This window comes from Lissotriton vulgaris, chromosome 5 (genome assembly GCF_964263255.1).
Source record: "Lissotriton vulgaris chromosome 5, aLisVul1.2, whole genome shotgun sequence".
Lineage (NCBI taxonomy): Eukaryota > Metazoa > Chordata > Amphibia > Caudata > Salamandridae > Lissotriton > Lissotriton vulgaris.
In genome coordinates, this window is record NC_141693.1 from 1,145,052,157 (window position 1) to 1,145,080,091 (window position 27,935).

The window sequence follows — 27,935 nt, forward strand, 5'->3', positions numbered from 1 at the left end:
GGTGTATGTTTGACATCCATAACAGGAAGTACTCCTCATGTTGGAGGGACACCAGTTGTCATAGAAAGCATGGATGCGGTAGATTCAAACAGGAAGCCAGATGCTGAAGCTTCTACCTTACGAGTATTCTTGCCACTTATGCAGTACTTCAAAATTCACATCTCTCGTCTTGTGTCTCCTAGCGATGGAGAAACCAACACATTTTAGAATGAATCTATTCCTAAATTACGCTAGATCGGTTTTCAATTGTTGGTTCCTTGCCAGAGAATGCTTATTATGTTTTGCAAACCTTAAATATCCTGCTGCTTATCTCTAGTTTGCATTCTGGTTGCTTTATGAGTGGTTTTTGTTGAGGCCTTTTTGTGCATTTACACACCGGCTCTTCACAGGCGACACAGAGAACTGGGCCTTTTGATGATGCTCGTGCATTCGAAGAGGAGACATGCTGTTGTTCTGAATGGCTCTCATAGAGAGCCTCTATTATTTATTTCAGTTTCTGAATCTCATAACCCACTTGTACGACATAGCAACAGTTGATAACAAAACTGGATACCCACTGTTGTGATGTGGTAAAGGGCTACCAGGCGAGGCAGACAGTGTTCTGTAGGATCCTTTCAGTGCAGCGCTGCTTGTCTGCTTTGACAGAAAGCACAGGCGCAGGAGGAGGAAAGAAGCAGGGGAGGTGGTGGGACTTGTTCAAGGACGACAGGTAAGTTTTTTTTAAAGCCTTTGAGACAGAGATACATAACAGAGGCCATGTTATGTATGGCTCCTCCATTATGATTTTGGGGACCATACATAACATAAAATTATTGATTGGTAAAAAGTGAATTACAGGGATGATTTTCACCGCAGGGTTCTGAGTGACATCATTGGCAACGCGAGCTTTGCTCTTGTTGTCTATTTGCTGTCACTCAGAACACCTTGGTGAAAAACACCCACGTATTTCACGGTTATCCATCTATTATTCTGTATCGAGCTTGTGATTGATACCAACGTCGAAATATATGAACAATATTCATACACATTTTAGCTCTATAGTGGGCAGAGACAAGAACCGGGTCACTGCTGTCTCTCATGTTGGATCACAGCCCGTTAGACACGCCTCTTGGTGCATTATAACCTGATGCATTTCTCAAGATACTCACTCTATCTAGTCCTGCGGCTACCTTCTCATGATCAGATGTTACCTATGATATGACTCTTCTTTCCTTTGTTGAGATACTCCGAGGGGCTTTGCGTCAATCGAGATTACCTTAATAGATTATTAACCCTCTTCTTCATGGTCTTGCATCTGCTCTTGTCTGTCACTGCCTCCCTTGTCAGCTAGCAGCTGCAGATCTGAGTGGAGAGTCGACAACAATGGCACAACCTGCTGGTGGAGGGTGCGGCTAGCAGTAGAGGAAAGGGGAGAGGGTGCCTCTGTCTGGGGCCACCGGACCAATCTAGCTTACTTTCTCTAAGTTCTCTGCCCCCTGAGCAGAGATCTTTCTTCAACACCTCTTGACCTTCTATGTCTTTGCACCCGTTAACACATCTCTACCTATTAATCATCTGTAATCTATAGAAGCTCAAGGTTGCTACAAGTTCCCTCAGAGATGAATGGGTCTTCTGGAACCCCCGGTTTCCTGGACCCTTATAAAAGTTAGCAACAGTTTGGATCTCAATCACTGAAGTCTCCAAAAAACAACCTGCACAAAGGTAAGCAATGGACTGCAGCAGTGCGCGAGTTATGAATGTATCCACTTAGCGATATTGTTGCCTGCACTTGGGGTATATTGGCTACTTAGTTATTGCTCTTTGAGTATCTTCCAAACTGATTCCTGTTCCTTTGTGTCACTTATCTCCTTTACTGTACTTGAGTTTCTTTATCGTTTTCCATAACTAAGCTATGACTAGAGGATAAAAGTAAACGTTTCTACCATATTTTAGGAACTTCCTTACAAATTCCATAGCGATGACATATGGATAATCATTTGACACAGTGTCTCAACCTGGGCTTTCACTCGCCGTCAACGTCCTGGTTTATAAGTCACTGATCATCTCCCAATTTGCAATAGGTATTGACAGCTTTTGTGTTTCATGGTTGTCATGCATTCTTCTAGCCTAATCATTTGTAAAGCACTGTGATACCCTGCTAGAGTCAAGTTCGTGCTATATAAAACTTTATGAATAAATCCATAAAATAAAAATACTTTACCAATACAGTGGCTACATTATGGCCCACTGATGCACCAACCCCTGTACTTTTATCTTTCATTATCAACAGTGTATAGTGCAGTGACAACACCCATGTGTATTTTTTGTTTTATGTATGTAACTAATGCACCTGTTAATTTATTGTCATCCCTACTTATCATTGTTTTTGCATGATTTTCCTCTTGACATCCCAAAGTGAATTTCTGAAAAGGTGTGACATTGACATTGACTAACATCTACTTTTCCCATATTCCCAGTGCAATCAGTGCTCTTGTGTTTTTTCAGGATTGGGCCAGCACAGAGGACTGCTGCAGAGGATGCAGAATTCACTTTATAAGGAGGACCTGCCCGTTAATGACATGTTCCTCCGTATGCTGAAGGTTTGCGCTCTTCTTATAAGTCACGTCCAGCACCAACAGTTGCGATTCCGTAACTGGGTACGCAGCTTTTGGCCTGAATGACACGGTGAAAGCCGTTGGGTGTCAGTTTTGACATCATCATGCCAGAGATCTAAAGTTACCCAGTTTCATATATGGGCGGATCCCCCGTCCATGTTTTTTTCCCATTCTGTAATCTGTAGTCTTGGTTATGCCTCTATAAATGAATACAACAAATGCCTGTATGCAAAGAAACAAATCTGGAAGGGATAAGCTTGGAACTCTGCTGTCTGACACAAGCATTCATTGAAAGGGTAGATTTTCGTTGTCAAATTGTTATGTTCTTTGCTACATGATGCTACCATATTATGGATAAAAAAGAAACTACATTTATCTACTTCATGCTGCAAAATGTTATTGACTACTTTCTATGAATATCTGTATTTCTAATTGATGTAAATTCATGGATTTGTAAAGGTTGTACCGTGTAACAACATCCAGATTATTCACATTGCGGAAAACGATTCACCAGTATGCGCCCTCTAACTAGAATCCAAAGGTTTAGAATTTACATTATAGGCACTTAAGTAGCCTGTGATGGCTTAAATAGTCTCAAGAAAGGAATGTGATGTGATACATTTTTTGAAAAAGGCATTATGCAATGATAATGCCCAGAACGTTAACACACACTACTGCTTAAGTAACTGTTCCTGTGCGGTGCTGTGCATCGAAGCTATGTCTGCCCTGCAGCGGCATGGACATCAGTGTGTTCAATGACCACAGAGTCAGCTGCAGCACATCCTTCAGCACCACTCCATTAGCTAAGCGGTCCCCTGGGCCCCCTGTCAGGTTGCCCAGCAAGCTAGGAGAAGGATGCCTGCAATATGGCGCTGGTAATCTGCGAATCAGGCTGTCAATTTCCATTACAGAAGGACAGACTCTACTCTGTCCAAATGAACAAAAGCACTTTGGGTTCCTGATGACTTTCTCCTGGCAGGTCTCTCATTGCCTGATTTACAGTGGGAGATTTTAATGTTATCTTTGCGTTTGAAGGGCTTTTGCCACCCAAACAGAGGCTGTGAATTCAAATTGAGCGGTCCATTGAAATCCAGGCCTATTGTAGAAAAGTACTTCTATGGTTTAGGCGAAAATGCCTATTTCTCAAATTGACCATTATTCCTGATTTCTGAAGTCAGGAAGAGGGAGCCTGTGTTCGGCGCTATTCTTAGAAATTCCCCGCTACACTGTGGTTGTGATGTGTGCGGGCATTCGCTTGGAAGCTTTTACCTTGAAGTGTTTTCAGAAGCTCATATCTTTATGAAATAACCATGTGCCCCTCTTATGTGAAAAACATTGCAAATGAAACTAAGGGAGGCAAGAAAACATGTCCACTGGTCCAGTCAGCTCGCTGACACCGGGAAACAAAGGGACAAGGCATGAAGACCCTTATCCTGAGCGATGGCGACAGATACACGTCCCCTTCCTCCTGCTCCACCAGCTATGTAAAGCTCACCACTCTATCATCCTGCACTTGCTGATTCACAACCTCTGAACCCTGGCCTCCTGCATTCACAGCTTCTTTCCTTACACCCTGCCTCATTCTGCCCGATCTTGATGTCCCTGGTCCCCATTCCCCATCTGAGCCCATACAGAACCCCAAGGTCCCAGCAAAACGGTCCACTGCAAGGGCTGCTTGGCACCAGTCATTCCACTTGGGCCTTCTGCCCCATTCCACCCTCAGCTGCTGCCACCACTCACCCTCCACCATAGCTGTGGCCCGCTTCTCCCCCCTGGTCTGGATGAATGGACACCTGGAAGCCTCCTCCTGGCACATCCGATAAATCTTTTTTCATGACGGACGTGCACGGTGTGGACTCACTCCTGAGAGCTTGAGTCGGGTGTCTCGCCAACACTGGCCTTGACAGCAAGGCCATCTGGTAAACAAGGACTAAGAGCATTGCCTGATCTTACTGGGCCAAGCACAGCTGGGCGAGAAAACAGAGAGAAGGAGACTTGAACTCCTCTTCTCAGCACTGTTAGCCCTACGGGCTGAGGGGAGAGGGGGCCACAGCTCTAGTATCTGCATGAGGTACCCCGCTTATACAGACACCAAAACTGGCCCTGATATGAGGGTACAATATCTCGTACTCTGATTCAGGGACCACTTTCGCACAGAGACAAGGGACACAGGTGGACATATTGGGCAAGGTTTACTAAAGTGACACCCAACGCAGCAGCCAAAAATGCTGCACTGCATTGCTTGATAGGGAGAGAGCAGCAGAACCCCATAGCTATAGAAATATGGCCCTTTCCTCCCCTGGACCTAGCGCCGGCACAGAATTTTGCTGCGAGCGCCATGGACACACCTTTGCACCACAGTTCAAAGGTGTGTGTGTGAGTCTAGCTTAGGTTGTGTACTGGAAGGGTTCCCTTCTAGTCAAAATACTACACCTAGACAACTTTTAAAACGTTTCCTTCATTGTATCTATACTGTACAGAGCAGCACACATGCAAAGTTGGAAAAGAAAAGAGAAATAAAAACATGTCTCCTTTTAACGCTTGCTTTCAAGTGGCATTCATTTTTGTCACAAAAGCCTGTCTTCTATTGTTAGTGGATAGAGTTTTGCATCAAAAAGCATAGCATAGGTGGCAGCATGTGAACGCCCATGCACTGTCCCCGTTTACCACCCCCTTGACGGTGAGTAACACAATGCAATGCTTCACGCTGCTTTGCATTACTTTTAGACAACTTTCCAGCTCAAAACAAGTTTTGCGCTGGAAAATCAATAACAGCACTGGTTTGCATCACTTTTGTGACACAAACACTTAGACAGAAAAACATGGACAACTGGTCAGATATTATACGGACACCTGGTTAATAGCGAGCAAACTAAAATGCATAAAACTGAGGCTTGAAACAAATGATAACTCCAATGGAGAGATGCGAAGCATACAGTAGGACAGGGTGGGTGAGACCCACATAGGCACTAGAACAGAGAGATAGAGTCATGCTCATTGTGAAAGGAACATACAGACATGCACACTGGGCATGGAACACAGACTAACGCATTGCGCATTCACCACACTTTACTTGGAAATAAACACACCAACTTACACCGTGACAGGGAGACACTGGCAAGCTCTCCTTAACACAAGACCTTCTGATCATGTCCACATGAGTTTGGTGAAAGGAAGCAAAATCTGATCCGCCTAGGAAGCCCTTCACCATTGAAAACACACATAGAATGCATAACTCAAGCACAAGGCACACTGGTGGCAATCAAGTGATTGGTCACAAAGCCCACGCACACTTTCCAGAACTCCTTTTGCAAGCAGACAACACTGTGCACACATACACAGATTGTGCATAAGGTAGAAGACCCCATTCCCTCTACTGAGTCTCTCTCCACATTGTGAGAACGCGCAACCTACTGATGTGCTTGTACACTACTTACCCCAACAGTGGCAGAAATTCAAGAAATTGTGGAGTGCCGAGCCGTCCAAAAATGCATACTATAAAAATAAAATGGGGTTGGCGCACCCACTGGTTCACTGTTACTAAATGAGCACACAGACCTTTTCAATGAGCTATCTTGTTTTCCCCTCATCCATAATATTACCAAATGCCAACCCATCACTAGTGTATGGTTTTCAATCCAACTCTTACATTACCCTCTCCCATTGCCAGACCAACTACCTTGCATGCCCCAGACCTTCTTGTAGGCCAATAAGAGGTTGCAAGAGGTCACGACAGCTACATAGGGCCTGGAATGTGATAGTCCTGTCACTGATCCTGCTATACCTTCTCTCAGGGGTCATAACTTGTCATGTCATATGGAGAAGTGTGGCTCAATGATTAGAGCGGCAGACCCTGATGCAGAGGTTTATCCCGGGACCAGGGTTCAATTCCACGCCTCGGCGGGTCTTGGGCTCAAAAATTCCACGGACCTGATAATTCTTGCCTCGGTGCCTATTCCAATCATGGAGTCCCACTCTGCAACTCTAGGTAATAGCTTGCTTAATCTCCACAACGGCCCCCACAACGCTAAGGATGCCTGGCCTCCACCTTGGGGTGCCCAGGAGTGAACGCCTCACAGGGAAAGCCAGGATGGGTTCCACAGCGGTATTCGTACAAGCGCCTTGAGACCCTTGCGGGTGAGTAGTGCGCTATACAAGTATCAATTTTCAATTTACAATTTTATAAAGGCTGTGGAAGACACAAAAAAGCAAACCGGGCTGTTTACTTTTTGTAGAGTAAACTTCTTGGCTTTCTAAGTGCTCAGCTGCAAAAAGGAGGCTGTTTAAATACTAAAGTAGGGATGTTAATTTGCTATGTTAATTTAATTTATAATGTGCACAAGTCACCCCGGGAGAGAGAATCTCGGCGCAATGCAGCTCATAAACAGATGATCAGACTAATTAGGCCAGAAATAACGATGTTTTAAGAAGTTTTCTGAATTTGTAATGGCCCACGAATTGACATATGTGGAATGAGAGTAAGGGGGGCTAGATATGAAAAGGATCTACCTCCTGAAAAGGATTTCCTGATACCTGGTACTGTGAGCAAGGCTTTATCACTAGATCTTAGGGATCTGCCCGGACGATAGTGGATGAGCGTTGAGGAAAAGTAACCCAGCGCTTTACTGTGCAAGGATTTATGAGTCAGGAAACAAACCTTCAAAATTATTCTTTTTCAAATCGGCAGCCAATGAAGCATGTGCAAAAGAGGGGTTGGAAGATTATCAATGAGACGTGCTGCCGTGTTTTAAACGAATTGCAATTTATTTAAGACAGTCGCATTTATGGAACCCAATAAAGCATTAAAGTAATCCAAGCAGGTGATGACCAATGTTTGGACTAGAGTTTTCTTCACCAAATGTGGGAGGAAGGGAAAAACTCTCCATTGCAGCCCCCGCATATGAAAGCAAGTGCCAGTGGTGGTAACAACCAGTTCTTTCATAGTGAGTGCTTGATCAAGGTAAATTATGTTTTTTACAACCAATTTGGGAGTTGGAGCTTGGCCAAGTTTAGAGGGCCTCCAATTGGGTGTCCAGAGCTGTTGAGCCGTACCAAACAAAATGATTTCAGTTTTGTTGGTATTTTGTTTGAGACAGTTCTCGGCCATCCAGGTTGCAATGGCTGTCATACTTGCTGAGAAACTAGCTTTAGCATTGTTCAGGTGTTGATCGGGGGTGATTATTAGCTGCGTATCATCAGCATATGACAGTGGTTGAAAGCCAAACTTTTTATCGAGGTTGGCGAACAAAGATGTTAAAGAGTGTGGAGCTCAGACATGAGCCCTGTGACACCCCCTTATCAAGATTCAAGATGCACAATTTATAGGAACCAGAGTAATAGTCTGGGTTTGATTGGTTAAAAAGTCCTTGAACCATGATACTGCCATCCAGTGGATTCCTGCCTCCTGCAGTCTTTGCAGCAGCCTGGAATGAGAGACTGTGTTGAATGCTGTGGAGAGGTACAACAGCACAAGTAGTGTAGGAATGTTGTCTAAACAGCATTTAATATGGTTGGTCACCACGCCCAGAGTGATCTTGTGCTTTGCATGGGTCTAATGCATGATTGAGACAGGTCCAACAGCTTATTTGTTTCAAGGTCTTCCATAAGTTGGATATTGATTTGACCTTCCAACAGCTTACCCGACTGCGGGATGAGAGGTCAAACCAGTGGTGTTGAATGGTACATTATGTCACATCTGCTGTCTCTGATATTTTGGTCAATTGATATCCTGCTGCTCATCCACAGTCCATCTCCCCACCACTGTCCCTTTTGTAGACACATCCTCCAAACCACCAAAGGTCAGTCAGCATGAGACATGTGTATCTTGCTGCTTTAGGTGTTTCCACCCTCAAGCCCAACCAGCCTTTCCATATTATATTAATAGCAACTTGTGTTGTACACTAACCTGTATACAATTTGTTCATTTGTACAAACACTAACCATCCATGGTAGCTAGCCATGGTAGTCACCCATAGATTCTCAGTCTTCCATTGAAATGCAGAAACATAACCTCAACCAACCCAGACTGCACGAGTGTGCACCGCCTAGACAGCCAAGACCAGTTCAGCATTGCCCACGGCCAGCCACACAGGACTTACAACTGAGGTCTACAAACATCATTAACTTATCACAATTTTACAACATAACATAGCACAAAATATACACTAGAGTACACCTTACACAAAGCAAGTTAAAAATGATCCCTGCCACCTGTTTCTGTAAAAGAGGATTTGAATTACCTGTCTTTGGACCTTAAGCGCCTAGATGCCCTCGGGGGATTGTCCCGCTTTATAAATTCTCATTTAATTTCATTTAATAAATACTACAAGGATTACCATGTGTCAATAGAAGAGCTACAAGAAAATTAAACAGAAAGGAGGAGGCCTTTTCAAAAATATTTTGGGTAGTTGGAACTGATGCTTTCCTTAATGAAAACAAGGTGTCCAATTGCTCAAAAGACACTCCCTCTCTCCCTCCAAGTCTTCCCTGCCCTGATGCTGCAGTAGATAACGACGCCTGTGTGGATGTAAGGAATGCACTACAAATTCTAGCAGGTTCATCGCCATCAAGCAGAGCTGCTAATATATGTGGCACTTGTGACAAGCACGGGTGGGGGCCTTGGATGATGGCTGCAGGCCACGTGATCATGAATTTCTAGCGCATCCCGGGCTCACCTCTCACACTAATTGCCACTCCAAGAGCTAATGAGACAAAATAGGAAAAAAAGGCTTCTTAGAAATTCTGAAGCTCTGCTGTTTGTGTGAACATGCCAGCCCCAGCAATTTCCCAGGAGCACATATTAGGCTGGTCTCACTTTATTGAGTTCATCAAGGCAGTTGTGGCGCCTTTAATGTGCCGCAGAGACTGCAAAGGTGAACACCAGTCTACCTTTGTTTATCTGTACCCTTATAATCCGGAGAACAAGTATGCAAACAGCACTGAGATGCAGGTGCCTGGCTGAGTGCTGATATCAGTGCGTGCAAAGAGCTGTGCCCACAAGGTACATAAAGCTAATCAGTCCATGATGCTCTGCTCTACCAACCGTATGCAGTGCACACCCCTAGACAGTGACATAATGTAATGAATGCACTGTTCTGCCCCAGGGTAACCTGCCCTGATAGTCCTTTAAACAAGCAGCACTAGCCTGCATCAATCGAAAACGAGAAAACGTATGAAGCAGGGCGGGGAATGGCTTGGAGTAGCTCTACAGTGTTACTCAGGCACAGACGGAACAGGTAAGAGCGGCGGGGCGGGAAGTCAACAGATGATGGAATAGGTCAAATAACATAAATAAAACCACTTACCTTGCGCTCTCCAAATCACTGAGTCGGCGTTGCAGCGAGTGTAAGGTAAGTGGTTGTATTTTTTTTTACATTAAATTTGACATATCCCGTCGAGTGTCGACTCCCCTCCCACCGCCCCGCCCCACTGCTCTTACCTGTGCCAGCCTTGTCTGTTGTTACTTTGTGTGTAGAGGTCACTCCTCTTTGTGGAGAAGTCTCTAAAGTGCTGCTGTGCCACGTGAAGATTTTTCTTGAACATTGTTGAAACATGTTAAAAGCCTTGTGATTTTCACATCATGATCAGAAGAAGACTCATCAATACTCCTGCTGAGTGTGCTGAAACCAGGTGAAGATTGCTGCACCCTGTAGAAAGGCAGCTCGGACATCAGCACACCTTGAAGAGAAGTCTCTTGAACTTTGTGCCACGTAGCGAAGCTCCTTCACTGTTGCTACAGCATGTGCTGCTGGCTCTTGAGTTTTGCTTTATTACATAGAGATATGTCTTGAACATTACTGCTCTGTGCGCTACAGATTTTTTTCTTTTGCTATAGGCTACACAGTGTGCAGAGGCCCATTGAATCCTTCTCTTGTATGCGAATAACTCAAAATCATAATGACATGTGAAGGACTTTCTAAAACGTCATCAGCATGATCCAAAAGCCCCTTGTGTCTTGCTATCCCATTTGACGAGATCCCTTTAATATGTCTCATTCAAACAACAGTGGTGGCGGCTGCTTACATAAAGTGGTAGGGCAGCCGCTTGTGGAGAGGGCTGCGGGTTGGGGTGGGGGAGAGAATTAAAATATAAATTTAAAAATGAAGAAAAGCCTACCTGCTGCTCCCTGCGCCACTCTCCGCTCACACCTGCCTCGCTGCTTCTCTTGTCGGCCAGAAGGGGACAGGCCCCACACCCAATCCAGACGCTGCTCTCACATGAGAGCAGCACCAGGATTGGTCTGAGCGGCCTTGTTTGCCACTCAGACGGGGCATTGGAGCCTGTGCCTTTTCTCCAACCCAGCTGTGTAACACAGCTGGGTTGGAGAAATGTAAGTGGGCGTGTGTGTTTGGCTGGCTTAGGATGGCCGGCCGGCTGAACACCCATGCGCACTTATAAGTGCACTATACTCCTCCCTGACATGCCCAGCCCCGCCCCACCCCATACTAATTGCATATGGTCAGGTGTGACGCGCAGTTAAGTTCGACAGCATAAATAAAATGATAATAACATTGTGTTATTATAATTTTATTTAACGTCTGCTGGCATGGGCCGTGGGGCAACGCTCCTCCACCATTACGGAGGAGCCGTCCCTGCCAAAGAAGCCAGAACAATCATTTTGTGCCACAGACAGATTTTGAGCAAACATTTTTGTGCACTTCATGCAGATGGTTTCTGTGTGCTTAAACCCCTTGAATGCCACTGCTCTGGATGCAGAAGTTGATTGAACTGAGCTGCTTCATGGTACTGACCATAAAAAGGTAGAGGCGCACTAGACAAATGATGATAACGTACCACATCATAATATGTAACAAAGCCTCTCCAGCCTTGTTTGCTGGAAACGTTGCCTCTATTATAAACCCATCCCTGGCACTCATTCACTTAAGTGTTGAAAGGGCATTCACACACACAACACAATGAAAAGAAAAATATGTTATTTATTTGCTCACTGTTTTAAATGTCCTGAATGCAGTGCTAAACTGTATTGCGTCACTCGGGCGCCCATGTAAGCTCTTGAAAATGAAGGCTTATGTATGTGTGTATGTGATATTTGTGTAACGCAAATGTAGCTAGAAAGCAGTGGAGCACTGTGCAGCATCGAAGGCAAAGCTACAGTCAATAAGTGATCGAGAGCTGGCTGGGCTCAGAGAGTGGAAGCGGACTGTTAATTTGCTGTGATGTAGAGTTCATTGAGAAGATGTGTCCTCAGCTGTTCTAAATTAGAGCAGAATTGTGTTTTTTATGGATAAGATGTCATTCCAGGTGCTTGGTGCATAGATGGCGAAGGCCTGTTTCCTGTTGGGGTTTTTGTTGCACTTCTTCATTTTCAATCTCCGGGTGTCCTGGATGTAAGTTTACCGAGATCCGCCAGCTGGTGTGAGATTGTCAGCTAGACAAGAAAAGGTGCTGGCCATCATGCCTTTGCAGATAATGCAGATGGTTGTGAAGGTGGTGCAGGCTGGTGAGGGGAGCCAGTTCCATTTGTGTGGGGGAGATGTCATGTTTCTTTTAACATCTCATGTTGCTGTAGCTGAAAATATTTTCCCTGAAAGACATAGAAATCATGGCCCAAGCTTTCTGCAGATCATTCTTGGATGACACAACCAACTGAATATAAACCCTCTCAAACCCGAGTTTCTCTCCCCCTATTAATTGTTCCAGACCAGTTCAAAATTGGCTCATGGTGCTTTCAAATGTAGCCTATCTTGGCTTAATCCTGGACAAGTACTTTAACTTACAACCTCACATTAAAATATTGACCAAAAGGGCATAATATTAACTTAAGGCCTGATTTCCTATGGGATTTATATTTCATCGGACGGGATATCCGTCACCATTGTGATGGAGTAACGCATGAGCCTAGACCTATATCAGGTCCGAAGTGTCTTCAAGAATGAAAGAAGTTAATTCCAGATCCTGATGCGTAACAACTTTGTGCTTTTGGGGTTGGACTGTGGTACCTCCTTACTCATAGAGATTCCCAAACTTAATATTCCTCCTTCAAAGGAGACCAACCTGTAGTGGCCATATTGGTAATGGGCTTGAGAAAGTTAGACCTTTCCTTGCCCATTCTGGTCTCACTGAAGTGGCGTGCCATCAAAGCAAAGAGTATCTTCAAACTATAGTACATCTCAAATAAAGCATGGCAGGCGGGTCCCAGAAATATCTCTGCCAGACACTGTTCATCCCAGGGGGTCGATGCCACAGTTGTTTGTTTGATGGAGCTCCAACATATTTTTAAACAGCAGATGTTAAGACTAAAGCATTATATCAATCCTTCTCTGAAAATGCACTGAGTGTGGAACTCCATTCCTCTGGTCACTAGGACAGCATCACTTTATAAAGAAAAAGAAATGAAAACTACTGCCACTCAGTGCAACTTCCACCAATAAATGATGTGCTCTTGGGGGTCAGGTAATGCTGGTAATCTACCACTAATAACAGTAGGCTGCTCCTCTTTTTGTTGTAAATGCGATTTACATAAATTAGTTTCCTCTCCTCCTCTGTAATTGTTATTCTGTGTAACCCTACCTCATGATGTCCCTCCTATGTAAATGTATTATTTCTGCTAGAAAACGTTGTAAATATTGTTTACTTTTGTTAATATGAGCACTCATTTCCATCCTCCCATATTTTCTTGAGTAACATTATTGTTTTGTGCCTGTGTAATTGTTTGAATACTGATCGTGTAAAACTCGAGCTGTATAAAGCACTCTCTCAGCCGTGTGTCCTGACAGCACTATGTAAGACTGCTGATAAGTAAATAAATTGCCTGTGTGGCCTAAAACACTTTAAGATATTATTAGCATATTTGTGATAGATGGAAAAACATCTTGAAATATTCTCTGCATAGTCAATAAGAATCTTTAATGTCCCAATTCTGAAAGCAGAACCCTCTTCAAATGTGTGCTGTTGAAGGTTCAAGAACGCCACTCTGCAAGTACAGAAGTCTTGTCAATGTCACCGTGCTATGTTTGGTAGTGCAACACCATGTGTAAGAGCCTTTTCGATGTCGAGTGCTACGCAAAGAGGTCTGTTTTATAGCGCTACCCCGTGTGTAGGAGTTGCTTCAAAGTCAATGAACTATGTCTAGGGCCACTGGAATTATGGTTCAGGAAAGGACGAAATTATGCAGCAGGGTTGACTAAATTATGTGGCAAGAAAAGCCAAATTATGCGGCATAATTCAGCACATTTTGTGACAGTAGTACTTCATTATTTTGTCATTTTTACACCTGGTAACATTGTCTGAGATTAGAGTTCACCTTAATTAGTACCAATTTAACACCCAAATACAGCAATAAGCAAATGAAAGATGACCAAGCAACCTGTGCGAAAGGCCTTGCCGTGTGTAGAAACCCGAGTTGGCATATGTTTTGTAACTTTTGATTTGTTTGCGTTAGAAACAATTTTTTTGTTGCTAAAATCTGCAGATTATGCAGCAGATTATGGATTATGTGGCAAACGCGTCAAATCCATAATTATGCATAATTCGCCACGGCCGTAGAATTGCATATTTCCAGTGGTCCTGACTATGTCCAGAAGTCTCTTGAATGTCACTACGCATGTACTGATGTGTCTTTAATGTTGATATTCCATATGCTTTACCCTCTTGAGTGATACTACACCATGCAAAGGAACCTCTTCAGCGCTTGCTCCGCAGTGCCTAGAAGTCATGTGAATGTCTATTGTAATTTTATTTATATAGCTCTTATAACCCCTGACGGGGCGTTGATGTGCTTTACAGTAAGTTGCTGGCTACTCTGAAACCCAAAGTTAGTTTTCAAGTTGTTATTTGTTAGTAATTGCAATTAGTCATGTGCTCTCAAGAAAATATTTTATGCATTTACTCTGGTTACTTTGGATTATATTAATACCAGTTAGGTTTGCTCATTAGTGGTATGTGATTTCAGGCAAATTGTTTGGTGAGATAGATAGACTGGCAGAGATAAGGTAATATTGTGTTTCAGGGAAAGAGTTTGAAAGAGGAAAGCTTGTGATCTATGAAATGAGGTTTCAGCCAATTGCCTAATAACAACATGAAAGATTAAGGCAGACAAGCATGGGACTGAGAGGAGGCTATACTCAAGTAAGTCAAGGTAGATTTTTCATACAGTGTTACAGAAGTATAGTGGTAGAAGGCTTTGTGATATAGTAAGAAATCGGAGGTTGTAAGCTGTAAAGAGATACTACATTATACACAATGCTCCATATCCAGAGCAGATAGCATGCAAGTCCATGTGTACCTATTATTTATACATTAATAGCCTGAGCCTAAAGTGTGCCAAGCATAAGGTAGCTCTTTTAAACATAGTCTGAAGCATACCAACTTTGGGACAGCGTCTATATGCTCCACAATGAGAGTTGGCACGGAAAAAAAGGAAAATTCTCATTTAAAGATATTCCGTCACTATTCTATATTGAAGTTTTTTCACTTACTGCAATTGACTTATTTGACATTGACTGATACCATGGTTGGCCTATATTAAAGCCATGTTAACGAAATTAGGCAGACCTGAGCTTTTCCATTCTCCCGGCCGTATCAAAAGAGAAGACGTGAGGGAGATTAAAGTTGCCCTGTTGAATTTATTTACTGTCGAGCGGGAGGCCAAGGAGATGGAGAAACCACTTGTAAGAAGGAATTATGGACTGATAACTGCCCCTGGTCTTCAACCTTATCTCTTGGTAGTAACGAGACCGTTTCATCGGTTTGTTTTAATCAGATTTCGTTTTAATATAATACACTTTATGCTTGGTTCTTTCCCTACCTGGGATACACCAGAAAAGGCCAAACACTGCGACTGTGACAATTTTTCAACACAGGACACACTACATTTTATGATGTTTGTGACCATTATGCAGAAATGAGGAAAACATTTTTGCTTCCGATTTTGAGGGAGGCGGGCTTCCTCCAGGTGAGGCCCGCTCTCCTGTTTCTGCAACTCTTACCTAGTGCACGAGTCACTTTTCATGTAGCAAGCTACTTGGTAGCGTGTGTCCGTATTAACAAAGGTCGCCATAGGTCACAATGTATTCCCTTCCATTGTATGAATTAATTGCATATTGGCTGTTTTTATTATTTTAATGGTAAATATCTTAACTGTATTTTTATGAGTAATGTATATATCTATATATATATATATTGACTGTACACCATATGAATTGCTGTTGTTTATCCTTTTGATGTATTTATATTTATGTCTCTTTTCTTGATTTTGATTAATCGAATAAAAGTATTTTGACTGACTGACTGACATTGACTGAGAGTGCCTTGCCAATGTGGAGTTTAATTGAAACGTTGTTTTGTCACCTAATCCCATTCTAGGTTGTATTTATGGTACAGCAGAGAAACCACCTATACAAAGGTACCTACAACTTATATGCCAAGTGTACGTTGTGTGTGTTGGTGTATGCACCCATTGTATCTATAAATGAAGTAATTCAATGGAGGCCTGTGGATACCATTTTGGGAGCCCCTGGCCTGTTCCTTTGCACAAAATGGGGTTGTCATTGTCTTTACATACAGTGGAAGTGTATCAATAGAGAAGAGGCCTAGGCACTGCAGTGGGAACAAAGGAAACAAGGCATCCATAGAAATTCCATTCGGTCCTTTAGCTGAAAGGAGCCGCTGATTTGTCTATCTGTAGGGCTGCTTTTTGGTGAAGGTGGCCCTGCAGTCTCTTTTGCTTAGAGTGAGAAGTATCCTTAAGGTGAGACCAAACTTTTGTCTCTCTCAGGATCACTGTCTTTGGGGCTGTTCATAGCCAAGTGCATGCCCTGTGTGCACAAGTCTCTTGAAGATCACTGTGACCAGCTGATTTCGTGGCTTCCACTTCAAACCGATTCAAAACACTGCAGCGTAAACGGGGAAGCCATCTTACGTTCAAACTGATCACCATTGCCAGCAAGATAGATGAGCACTCAACAGCACACAGGTGTCCCCAGGTACATAAAGTGCAAACATCAGAAAACAACTGAAGCTGCAGGATTTGGAAATAACATAGCGGCAGCCAGTTGTTCCCCATAGCACCACCTACTGCTCTCCATCGACCTCATTATGTCAGGTAATGTTAAAAGCACAGAGCGTATATCTTCCAGCACAAAACATTTAATCAATACGTGAAAAGCTCCATTTTATTCAGCAGTATTCATGTGGTTCCTCGGGCGCAGGTTAAATGGTAACGCTGGCATAAAAGAAATGCATTTTCCTCTCTTAGAAGGTCCTGTCTTCGAGGAGTGTAGAAAAATATTACTGTTAAATAAAATAAATGAAAATGAAAACGCAGTCGGTATTTTTGTTAATCAAAAAACGTGACTTCTAGATCCCGTGGTTGTTATGATAAGGTCAGTTTTTTTCTTAATTGCAGAAGTTGAAACACCCATACATGATCAAAAGACTACTCCGGTCCTTAGGCACTACGTGAGAAATCATTACACATCGCTGTTGTGGGTATTCCACGACGCAAGAGGAAATTTTATAATATGCATTACTGGTTTTGTACAACCTTTTTATCAATATATAAAGCTAGAGGAGTTGGACTAAGGGCTAAGGCGGTCGACCTCGAATCTGGGGAACTGGGTTCGAGTCTCTACAATTACTCCTGTGATTCTGGGCACATCACTTAATCTCCCCGTGCCTAACAAAAATGAATGTGTCCTCATGTAATGCAACTGGTGCTATGTGAAGCGCTCTGATACCCGATTCAGGTCAAGTTCGCGCTATATAAAACTCTCTAAAATAAAATAAATAAAATACCCTCTTAGGTCTGACAATGTAAGTTTGGTGCAACCTAATGGGTGTGTCTGCTGTGTGAAACTTCAATGCAATCTGTAGTGCTATTGTCTGAACTGGGAAGATGGGTCAAACCAACGTCAGGTATTGCTCTGCTGTGTTACGCCAAGGACTCTGAGGTCTGTGGAACTTGACGAGTTCCCATCCAACCTTTTCCACTCATATTTGAAACCACATTGTATGAAATGTGAGCTGCTCTACAAGTATGCAGGAAGCAGGTGCAAGTGAAAGAATATGCTTCACACTTTACTTTTTGGAAGAAAGTTGGGACTCCTTTCAAATTCCCTTCCAAGATTCTTTGAACTGCCTGTAATGTGATAGTTGACAATTTTTTTGTAAATTTTCCTCAACAGTCTTTGATCCAGAACAAGAGAGAGGAAAAAACAAAACTGGTAAAGAAGGAGTAAGAGAAAGATGAAAAAACAGTGACAAAGGGCAAAATCGGGGATAAAAAAAACTGAAAGCATGATATAAAGAGGCATGGAGTGTCTGGTGGTAGATTAAAGAGCCATGAGGTGGAATCACGGCTAAGTAACTGGGGTATTTGACACCCCGACATTCAATAGCACCGACCACTGACATCTGAAGGAAACTTTGGGACCCTGCACTTATGCTTTTACAAATGAATAACTGAGCACTACCGCTTTTCAAGAGCCAGTCTAGGGCCTTTAATCAATCTCTTTAAAAAGTTAACGCCCCACTTTGCTGAACTTATTTGAAAATGTTTGTGTACCTCTAATTGGCTGTTGATAAACAGGAGGGCTACAGGTATGAGTGGAGAGCAATAAGGCTTATCGGATTAATAAACGGAAAGCACTGCCCATGTATGGAACTGATGGAAGGCCGAATCCACAGTAAACCTTGCAAGCTGCTCCTGCGGAAGTTTAGATGGCTTGGCAAGATGTGGGTTCGAGAGGATTCTAAAACTATTGGTTGTGTCACAGCCTGGCATATGTATATTTCATGAGGGAGAATTGTGCTGTGTTTTTGGTGTCTCTGTCAAGTCCTTCTTTCACTTAAATCCATTCATTAGTACTTCAAAATTCTGAGACAGCTTTTGAGTCATCCCAGAGGGGCCTCTGCTACAGGCCCTCACACCATTTTGATCACATATCTCTGGAGTCTGACTTCAATATGGCCTTGCATGTGAACGTGACTTCCGGGCTTGACTTGAACCTATGCTACATATGCTATATCCTGGACCAGTGGGAGGACAATGAACTGATAAAACGTGATTGAACTAAAAAAGGTAGCATTGTTTTCCACTGTGTTGGATACATCGCCTGCTTTTGGACGTCTGCAAAATGGAACAATTTTGAGTGTAATGTTGGAAAGGGATGTATTGGGACCCACTGCCCTCTCTTTTGCCACACTTATGTTTGAGTTTAAAAATAGAGGTCTGACGCTTACACTATTATTAAAATGGTATCAGGTGGTATATTTGTTAATCACTAACAATGGGCAAGAGGTCAATTCTAACATCTATCATATTCAATGTAAAAAAATAGCTTCTCCTGGCTGATGATATTTTGCGCTTGTTATGGTCCTAGAAAGTGTTGAAGACTAGCATCTTGTGCATGTCAGTGTCTCAGAAAGCAAGAACACATTCCATAATTTGCAACTGCCTGATCGTCAGTTCTACAAAATAGGAAATTTGAGGCATGTAGCTGGTTCTACTCTTCTTGGGAATGCTTAAATATACAAAGAGCAAGCCCAGTAACTCTCAAAACATGGATCTATTATATATATAATTCCAGAATGATTCTGTGGTAAGGTAACCAAAAGATTGTTTTTTTATTATTTGGAAGCAGGTCCATGAATTCCCCTTAAGAGAATGTGTAGTGGCTTACCACAACACTCAACTTAGCCAAAACATACTGTATTTAGAAACAGTAAGACAACAACATTATATATAGGTGTTCCCACAGTAAGATTGGTGTAGTGCTCGGGAAAGTGAGATTGCAAAAGAAGAATGTACAACATATATGACATTAATAGGAGCCTGTGAACCATTATGTTCAAAGTTAGTCAAAGGGGGTAATTTGTCAACTCCTTATTTTGCCCCGAACAGTCAATCTGCATAAAGCTGATATTATATTGAGCATTATTGACCATCATGAGTATGCGGTCTCCGAGAAGAAAGGTGAAAATAGAGAGGCCAGCAATCTGGCCCCGCGATGAAATGCACAGATGGAAGGGATGCTAAGTTACCCATTGGGCTATCCCAAGATGAGCGTGTCTTTTACAGAGAGACAAAACTTGACCATGTGGTCACTGTGAATCAAGTTGGGGATCTGAGACCTGTTCCTTCAGGAAGGGTGCTCCTTATCACTGTAGCCATCATGCTTATTCCAGTACAAGGTGCCCTTATTTAACCATCTCAGCAGACAGCTTATAGGGTCTAGAAGCTGGAAATGAGCTCATCTCAGCAATTAGGCATATGACTAAGGCATGATAAGTGGCAGAGGTTTGCACTACCAAAGGCTACGTTCAACTTACAGATGAATACAAGTGACTAGTTCTAGTAATTTTTCAACAACCTTCTATAGGCATCAGCTGCACACATTGAAGAAAATGTGACCTTTAAAACTGTCCTCTGTACAGGAAATGTTAATGTCCATATTTGTAGAATTCATAAAACTAATTCTTGGTACTTTTCTAAGTGCTTTCAATATTGGCAGATAACAGAACCAAGACAGGGAGAGAGGGAAAGAGGTTGTTCAGAATCACACAAATCACACACATTTGGTGTAGTTGAGAAATAAACTTGTTATTTAAGCGAACTATAGATCTTACCTGAAGGTTTGCACATGCTGGCAGACTGTTGTCAGTTGTTATTTCATTGTTGAGAATTTCAGGGCTCGGCGCCCTTGGCAGAGGGAGCCTAGGTTTGGTTCTGAAAGCTATCGTCGTTGTGGCTGTTGTCGTCTGGATTGGAGGGCCATGATCTTGCCAAATGTCTGTTCCATTGCCAAAGGCTTGGATTGCATTCTCTACACCAAACAAAAAGACAAAATGTAATGCATGTTGTAGCACTGATGAATCATCATAAATAAATATGGCCTGACTGTCAACAAAAGGAGGGACTTTCATTGTAGAGAAGAGACTTCCTGTTTGATAGGAGGAATGCTATGCCATAGTTTGCTTGCACAAGAAAAACTATCTCCTTACATTACCAATGTGAGGGAATTGCTTGTGTGTGCAAACCTCCCCTGACGTGTCATGCCTCTCAAAAACAGGATTTTTCGCCTTGAACCTAGAAGTCATGGCAGCCTCCAGGTTCTAACTGGATCTTTTTCAACATAACTCTTTAAATGCAAAAAAAAAAAAAGATTTGTGCTGTCTAGGTTAGAAAGAAATAAAAACTGCAGTTCTCTAAACAAATATTTTAAGGCTAAAGAACTCTTTTAGATTGTAGGAAACAATGTGCATGTATTTATATTAATAAGCATTACTGCTAATACATTGGCTATACTTGCCTGCATTGTCCTCACATCAAAACACTTTTGATTTTTCTTACTATATTTCAAAGCGTCAAAGAAATTCCTTTGCCAGATCAAAACTGCGGCACTTCTAATCCTGGTAAACGATGTTCAGTGAGAAACTGGCTCTAAATGAGAGGTAATTTATCGGGATTTGCATATGCATATTTCACGGTGGGAAACATGCATCTGAACCGGTAACGCGCCTGCTAAGAAGTTTAAATTTCCCTTTTGGCCTTTTATTCCTCTTCAAGCAAAATTTGCCTAATGAGTGGATCTCAAAAGCATTGCTGACGCTGGAAGTTTCAGAACGCAAAACTGGAATAGCTTAAGAGAGTTCCATGGGATTAGAGCGCAGCATTTGTACGCAGCATAAATTGGCTGGGTTTCTTTTTTTCTCTTCTGCAAAATGAATTGAAACAAAAAATATTTTTTTAATCAGATCTACAGGGAATTAGCGAGGATTTGGGGATTTTGTAGACACAGTGCGAGAAACAAATCCTGTCTCTTTTGTAACAGTGGTTTCCTATTAAGCTGCTGTCTTTGACATTAGACGTAACTTCATTGTCCTTTCCACATGCGCTTAGGCCACTTACACGAAACAATGAAAGAACACAGCCAGACGTCTGGGTCCATCATTAGACAATCCTCTTTTATAAATGTGATTGACACTCTGTTGAACCCATGGTGAGAGGGCATTGAAAACATCTGGTCAATTTTATATTATATAAAAGGCACAGAAGCACGGAGCCCTGTCTTGTCATACAAATGCATCACATTCCTACAAAAATGGTCCAAAAACAAGCAGCTGTATGGATCAACATCACCACTAGGTCATCCATGTTTCTTAAAGCAACGCCATCAGCATCCTCTCAGTGCTTGGATTTCCTTAACAATTCCTGGATTTCCAGTGTTTGTTCACTTTGATTCTACTAATCAGACAATATCTTGATCCCAATGTTCTCTTCAGACACGGAAGACTTTGGTTTATGGGCCTCTGATGGTGACCATATACCGGAAATACCGACTGTAGCCATGCACAGAGACCAATCAAGCCCTGAAGATTCAATGCATTCATGGCTATTCATTGTGATGGTGAAGTTACACAGCAGTACTATGTAAGGCAATGTTTCCTTCTAGGTATAGATGCTCAACCAATATATCCTCCAGGCCAGGTGATGGCAAGTGACAACAGAAGCTTCCTTCTTCAAAGCACTGTCAGGATAGATTTAAGAAGGTTTTCATACTTCATCTTAGTACAAAGGATGACGCAGTTGAATATATGGTTCACACGGTATCAAACGGCCTCCCTTTCGTAACACTTATCACTTTAATGTCAGATAACGGACCATACCCCAATCGCCAAGAGTACGCAAGTATTTTAAGCTGAACTGATGTAAGAGCCACATTCACCACTCACGGCTATACCAGAAGACCGAGAGCAGAAATTGTCCTGTTATTATTTCTTGTCACTCAAAGAAGGGGGTTGCTGCACTGTTCCTCAAAAGGGAGAAAGATTAGGAGAAGCTGACGTGACCTAAGGTGTGGGTAGTACACCTTTGGGCATCCATTTAGTTGGATGTATTTGCCTCACACACCCAAAAGGGTGTCATGCTTCATCATTGGCGGTTGCTCCTCGTCGGGGGGGCGGTGCAATCCCCAACGGGCTCACCTCTAGGAGGGGCTCTTTAACGGAGATCTTTTATATCCAACAGCCCTATGGTGAAGTGAGGGTATGTGGGCAGAGTATCAGATGGACTCGGTGTAGTGATTAAAATGCAGTAGGGGATGCCGGAAACAACTTTATTCTGGGGGTCCCCCTACTACAATTAAAACCAGTGGAGAAAGGCAAATTACTAGGGGTAACCTAAGTTAGGTAAAGTAATCCTAGAGAGGCCTTAGAAAACAGTGGGTCAACATGTTTCTCGCATTCGGTTAATCACCTGCGATTCATCAGGACCTTTAAAAGTGAAGTGCAAAAGAACTCTTAACATGCGAGTGTCATGTCTGTGGTGTAGGTGTATATTACCTTGGTGGAAAGTCCTATGCCTAAGGGTCAAGGTCTAAGAGCCACATGAATGCTCGGCGGGTCAGTTCAACGAGGGCGGAGATGGGTAGGTGCACCCACGCGGTCACGGGACGAGTAAGCCACACCTGAAGGCTTGCCCTCGTTGAACTGACCCGCCGAGCATTCATGTGGCTCTTAGACCTTGACCCTTAGGCATAGGACTTTCCACCAAGGTAATATACACCTACACCACAGACATGACACTCGCATGTTAAGAGTTCTTTTGCACTTCACTTTTAAAGGTCCTGATGAATCGCAGGTGATTAACCGAATGCGAGAAACATGTTGACCCACTGTTTTCTAAGGCCTCTCTAGGATTACTTTACCTAACTTAGGTTACCCCTAGTAATTTGCCTTTCTCCACTGGTTTTAATTGTAGTAGGGGGACCCCCAGAATAAAGTTGTTTCCGGCATCCCCTACTGCATTTTAATCACTACACCGAGTCCATCTGATACTCTGCCCACATACCCTCACTTCACCATAGGGCTGTTGGATATAAAAGATCTCCGTTAAAGAGCCCCTCCTAGAGGTGAGCCCGTTGGGGATTGCACCGCCCCCCCGACGAGGAGCAACCGCCAATGATGAAGCATGACACCCTTTTGGGTGTGTGAGGCAAATACATCCAACTAAATGGATGCCCAAAGGTGTACTACCCACACCTTAGGTCACGTCAGCTTCTCCTAATCTTTCTCCCTTTTGAGGAACAGTGCAGCAACCCCCTTCTTTGAGCTACTAGTACCTTATACGGGCACACGCTGCGACTGGACCCTTCACTTGCTTAAGTGATAGTTAGTGTCCGTTGATCCATTGATCATTCTCCCTTTAATTGACAAATAATTATTTCTTGTCACACAGCATCATAGTCAGAATCCCATAAACCTTAAAGAGACAATAGCAATGGTGCTGCGTCTTATCCCCCACCCTTCCCTCACTGATCTGGATCTCTGTGCAACCCACCTGCTGGCAAAAGCCCCACCCCCTGCTAAAAGTCAGCATAACATTTTATGAAATAGTCTCTCATAAACATCTACCCACTGCAGTGTGCCAATTTATAAACATGTTTGACTAGACAAAGGCTGATATTTGCCCAGCAAAGCCCTTGCTGCCCCACAGAGTTGCATGTTCACATCAGCCTGTTCTAGTAGGGTGCCAGCCTTCATCGTAGCTGACAATTCAGCTGTCAGCGACATATTAGCACTATTTTTATCATTCGGCTGTAAATCGCACAACTGGATCCTTTTGCAGCATCCTTTCCATTGGAAAGAGATGTGAAGTTGCCTTTGGATAACGCGAGCCAATGTTCAGACTTAACACAAATCAAAAATTCTACATCGCCTCTAGCACAGTTTATAGTGTGTGCGTCACGATGTGTTGTTAAAACAGCACCCTTTGTTAACAGCATAAAGTACAAATGATTTAAATAATCTATACACTTCTTAAAATAAAGCATGGTCGGCTTTTTATTCCAGGCTTAGTCCTTGATTTGCGTTTATCTCATCCTATTGCTCTGAATGGTTTCCCACCGTTTTGTAAAAAGGCACCATGGAAGCACATTAAGAATGCTTATATCAATATATGATGTTTCAGTTCACAGTGCTCCAGTAGCAGCCCTTCTTCATGGCAACCAATTGTGATCAATATTGTGATATGCAGCTCCTTTCCACAGCCTGCCCACCAAAGTGCTATCCATATTTTGCTGTCAACTATAAGTCAACAAGCAAATAGAGTCTGCTAAAAGTAGCTCATTTAGTAACATTTTTGTCCCACAAACTCAAGTCTCCTTCTTCACTTGTGAAACTGATGCTGCTGTTATTTTTCAAAGGGGGCACAGTCAAATTCTCATTCTGTGTCTGCACAGAGGGTTGGAAAGCTTCCCTGGTGATCTTAATCCATGAGATGAATATTGAGAGCAGCCCATGAGCTAAGGTGTTGTTCCATTGAAAGGTGCTTTAAGAAACTGGGGCCCAAATGTATGAAACTTTCAGGCAATGCAATGCAGCAAGACACCTTGCTGTGCTGCCTGGCAGGGAAAGGCCAGAAATGCTCAGTATTAAACATTATACAGCGCATTCATGTCTTTTCCAGCGCTCGCGCACAGTGTGCTGCCTTCCGCCAGTGCAGGCACCCTTGCGTCATGAATGCAGCACACATAGAAAGAGGAATAAAACGAGGAGAAATAAAGACATTTCTCCTCGATATGCCTTACCTCACTAAAGGTAAATCTGGAAATGTTCTAAAATCCATGGGTGGATGTGTTTGAACACTCATGCTCCACCCATGGAACGCCTCCCCGCCGCAGAGAAATGCAAAGCACCAATTAGTGCTGCCTTGCGTTACTCTAGATTTATCAAGCCATGTAGGGCCACACAAGGTGGCCTTGCACGGCTTGATAAATCTCACTGAGGTTTTGTGTTGACCCCCCTTTGCGTAGCACAAGCATGACGCAAAACCTTGATATATCTGGCCCAGAGTTGAAAGCAAGTGCTACTTTGGTTCACACATGTCCTCAAAACCACAACTTTCAGTAGGAACCTCTAACAGATACAGCTGCCATTGCAGAGAATTACTTCAAAAATCATGTTATGCAATGATCCTTTTGCAGGGTCATTGTCTTTCTTGTTGACTTAAATACTGGCAATATCAAACGACGTGTTTCATACTTACCTTGCCCTTTATGCCCCAATCTAGACCCTGCATTTAACAATCAAAAAAATCACAGATTGCTGTTGCCAGAGGAAGAAGCACTCACAGAAATAAAGTATCAGGATGCAGACATGAAACTCCCTGAGGAGAGGTCCATTCTGAGATTGATTTTGCTGCGGAAATAGTTTTAATCCAAGACCAATGCTGCTAGGGGCGGTGTAAGCAGGTTTTAACCTTGCCAAGAGTAGTTGAAATTAGGAATTTACACTGAAAGGGGGCAGGGCTGGATTACAAAATCTACATTACTAAGGATAGCGGGATTAGAATTGACTTTGTAAGTGATGGGTTCATCAAACACCAACATCACTAGACGTGATTGAATTTAGAGGTGGATATTGCTGGTGCTGGCGGAATCAGACGGCAACGCTGTAGAGTGAGACTGAGTTAAGATCCTCACACCTGAGCGAAGGTGGAGTCAGAACCTGATGCCCCTGAGAGAATTGACCCTGAGGTTGACATTGCTATGGGTAGAGGGTTCATCGTGCCTCATTGCTGGATAAGGGTGGCCTAATTTGTGAATAGTGCAGATAGATGGTGTAATTGAAGAACTGCGGGGCATATTATCACAAACAGGCAATAAAATGATCGCCGCTTTATCGGCAGAAAACTACAGCTAAAGCGACGATAATGGGCTTGATAATATGCCCTTGTGAATTCCCATAGCAGCCCAGGTTAACACCAGAACCTGGGCTGCTATGGGAATTCACAAGGACATATTATTAAGCCCATTATCGCTGCTTTAGCGGCAGTTTTCTGCCAATAAAGCGGCGATAATTTTATCGCCTGTTCTTGTTAATATGCCCCTGCATTCTCGGTAGAGAGCGTAAGATGAGGGTTAGTCAATCACAGTCTGACATTAGCAGGGGGCGTGCAAGGGGTGCTGGGTGTTGTTGTGGGTGTAACGTCATACATTGACTTTGAAGGACTGGATCAGTGACTGGCATTGCTGGGGAGTGGAATCACATAAAATGACATTTATTCAAAAAACAGACATTGTTAGGAGAGTGTGGGATCAGATATTAGGGGATTGGTTACAGCAAGTCATGATGAAATGACAGATGATGTCAAGGGCTCATGACACCTCAGGTGCACCAAGGCAGGTGGAGAGGTAAAATGAATACTCTAATGGCGTGTTGTGGCTGGTATCCGTCCCCTGACCCCTGCAGCCCTCGGTAAGCTGTAAAGATACCCACGGATGCATGAGGCAGTAATCTTATGTCCTCCATCTTAGGGCAGACTGAGGCTCACGTTCTTTGCTGGTGTTTCTTCCAAATGCTCCTTTAATGTTTCTAATTCGCCCCCTGACTCTCATCACATTTCAAAGGGAGTGGGGAGAGCTTGGGACCCTCTCATGAGCTGCATGGGGTATGACTTCACCACGCAAAGTCCATTAACTTTGGGACCCGGTGCAGAGGAAACTTCACTCATCATTGAAATGCCATTAGGCCTCGAATACTTTTAACTTCCTTCCTCCTGCAGGCGAATACCTCCCAGCTGCTGTCTGGGCTTTTAGTCTCTCTGGGCACTGGAGAGGTTGATGTCTCTGAAGGCTAGATGTTAATTCTGGGGTGGCAGCCAAGCCTCTGTGCACTCTGTGACAGGGGAGGGGCGGCATTTGTCCAGGCCCCCTGACTATTGGGCTTACCGCCCAGCTACGAGCAGACGTTCCTACATAGACACGCCACCTGCTGGTACTTACGGAGACATATATTTTCCTTGAAGAAATTGAGAAACCGCTGGCAGTCATCCATGGTGTTGCCACTGTTGCTGCAGTCACACCACGGCGCCACCCTCAGGCTGCTGGAGTCGATGTAGTTTGGGGTCATCACTGTGCCTGTTGACAAAACATAGTATCATAGAAAAAGCGCAATTCTAAAAACTATTTTAATTTTTACTAATCAGTATGGAAACTTTGCACGCAGACCTGGTTACTGAGCCAACCCCAGTCTGATAAGAACCCTCAATACTTCTCACGAATTTAACTTTTTAAATGTATTCCCATTGACTGGCTTGTTTCATTGATATGATCCTGGTCAGAGGCCTCTAGGGAACCCTGCAGTGGGGCCCTTTTTCCCTGGAAGGGACCATTCAATGTCAGGACAAAGGACAGCACAACTTCTCTTTACAAAGGATGTCTAAAATATACTTCCCAAGGATCACAGACTAGAAAAAGAGGAGAATTTCAGACACTAAAAAGCTGGTAGGGCTGGAAAAGAGTCAGCCACATGTTATTCTGACTCTGGATTAGTGCCAAGATCATAATTACCTCTAGGGCAATTAGGCAGTTCCTGATGGGC

The 27,935-nt window shown here is 43.2% G+C and overlaps 1 protein-coding gene across 2 annotated transcripts in view; it reads right to left on the reverse strand.

The window, feature by feature from the left end:
• GFRA1 (GDNF family receptor alpha 1) overlaps positions 1 to 27,935 on the reverse strand; it is a 414,744-nt gene that overhangs the window by 47,637 nt on the left and 339,172 nt on the right. For both annotated transcript variants that reach the window (XM_086922901.1, XM_086922903.1), the window contains 2 exons: positions 27,338 to 27,472; positions 20,181 to 20,377 (listed from right to left, as the gene is read on the reverse strand). In XM_086922901.1, coding sequence (XP_086779027.1) covers positions 20,181 to 20,377; positions 27,338 to 27,472 — 332 coding nt within the window. The remainder of the gene's footprint in view (positions 1 to 20,180; positions 20,378 to 27,337; positions 27,473 to 27,935) is intronic.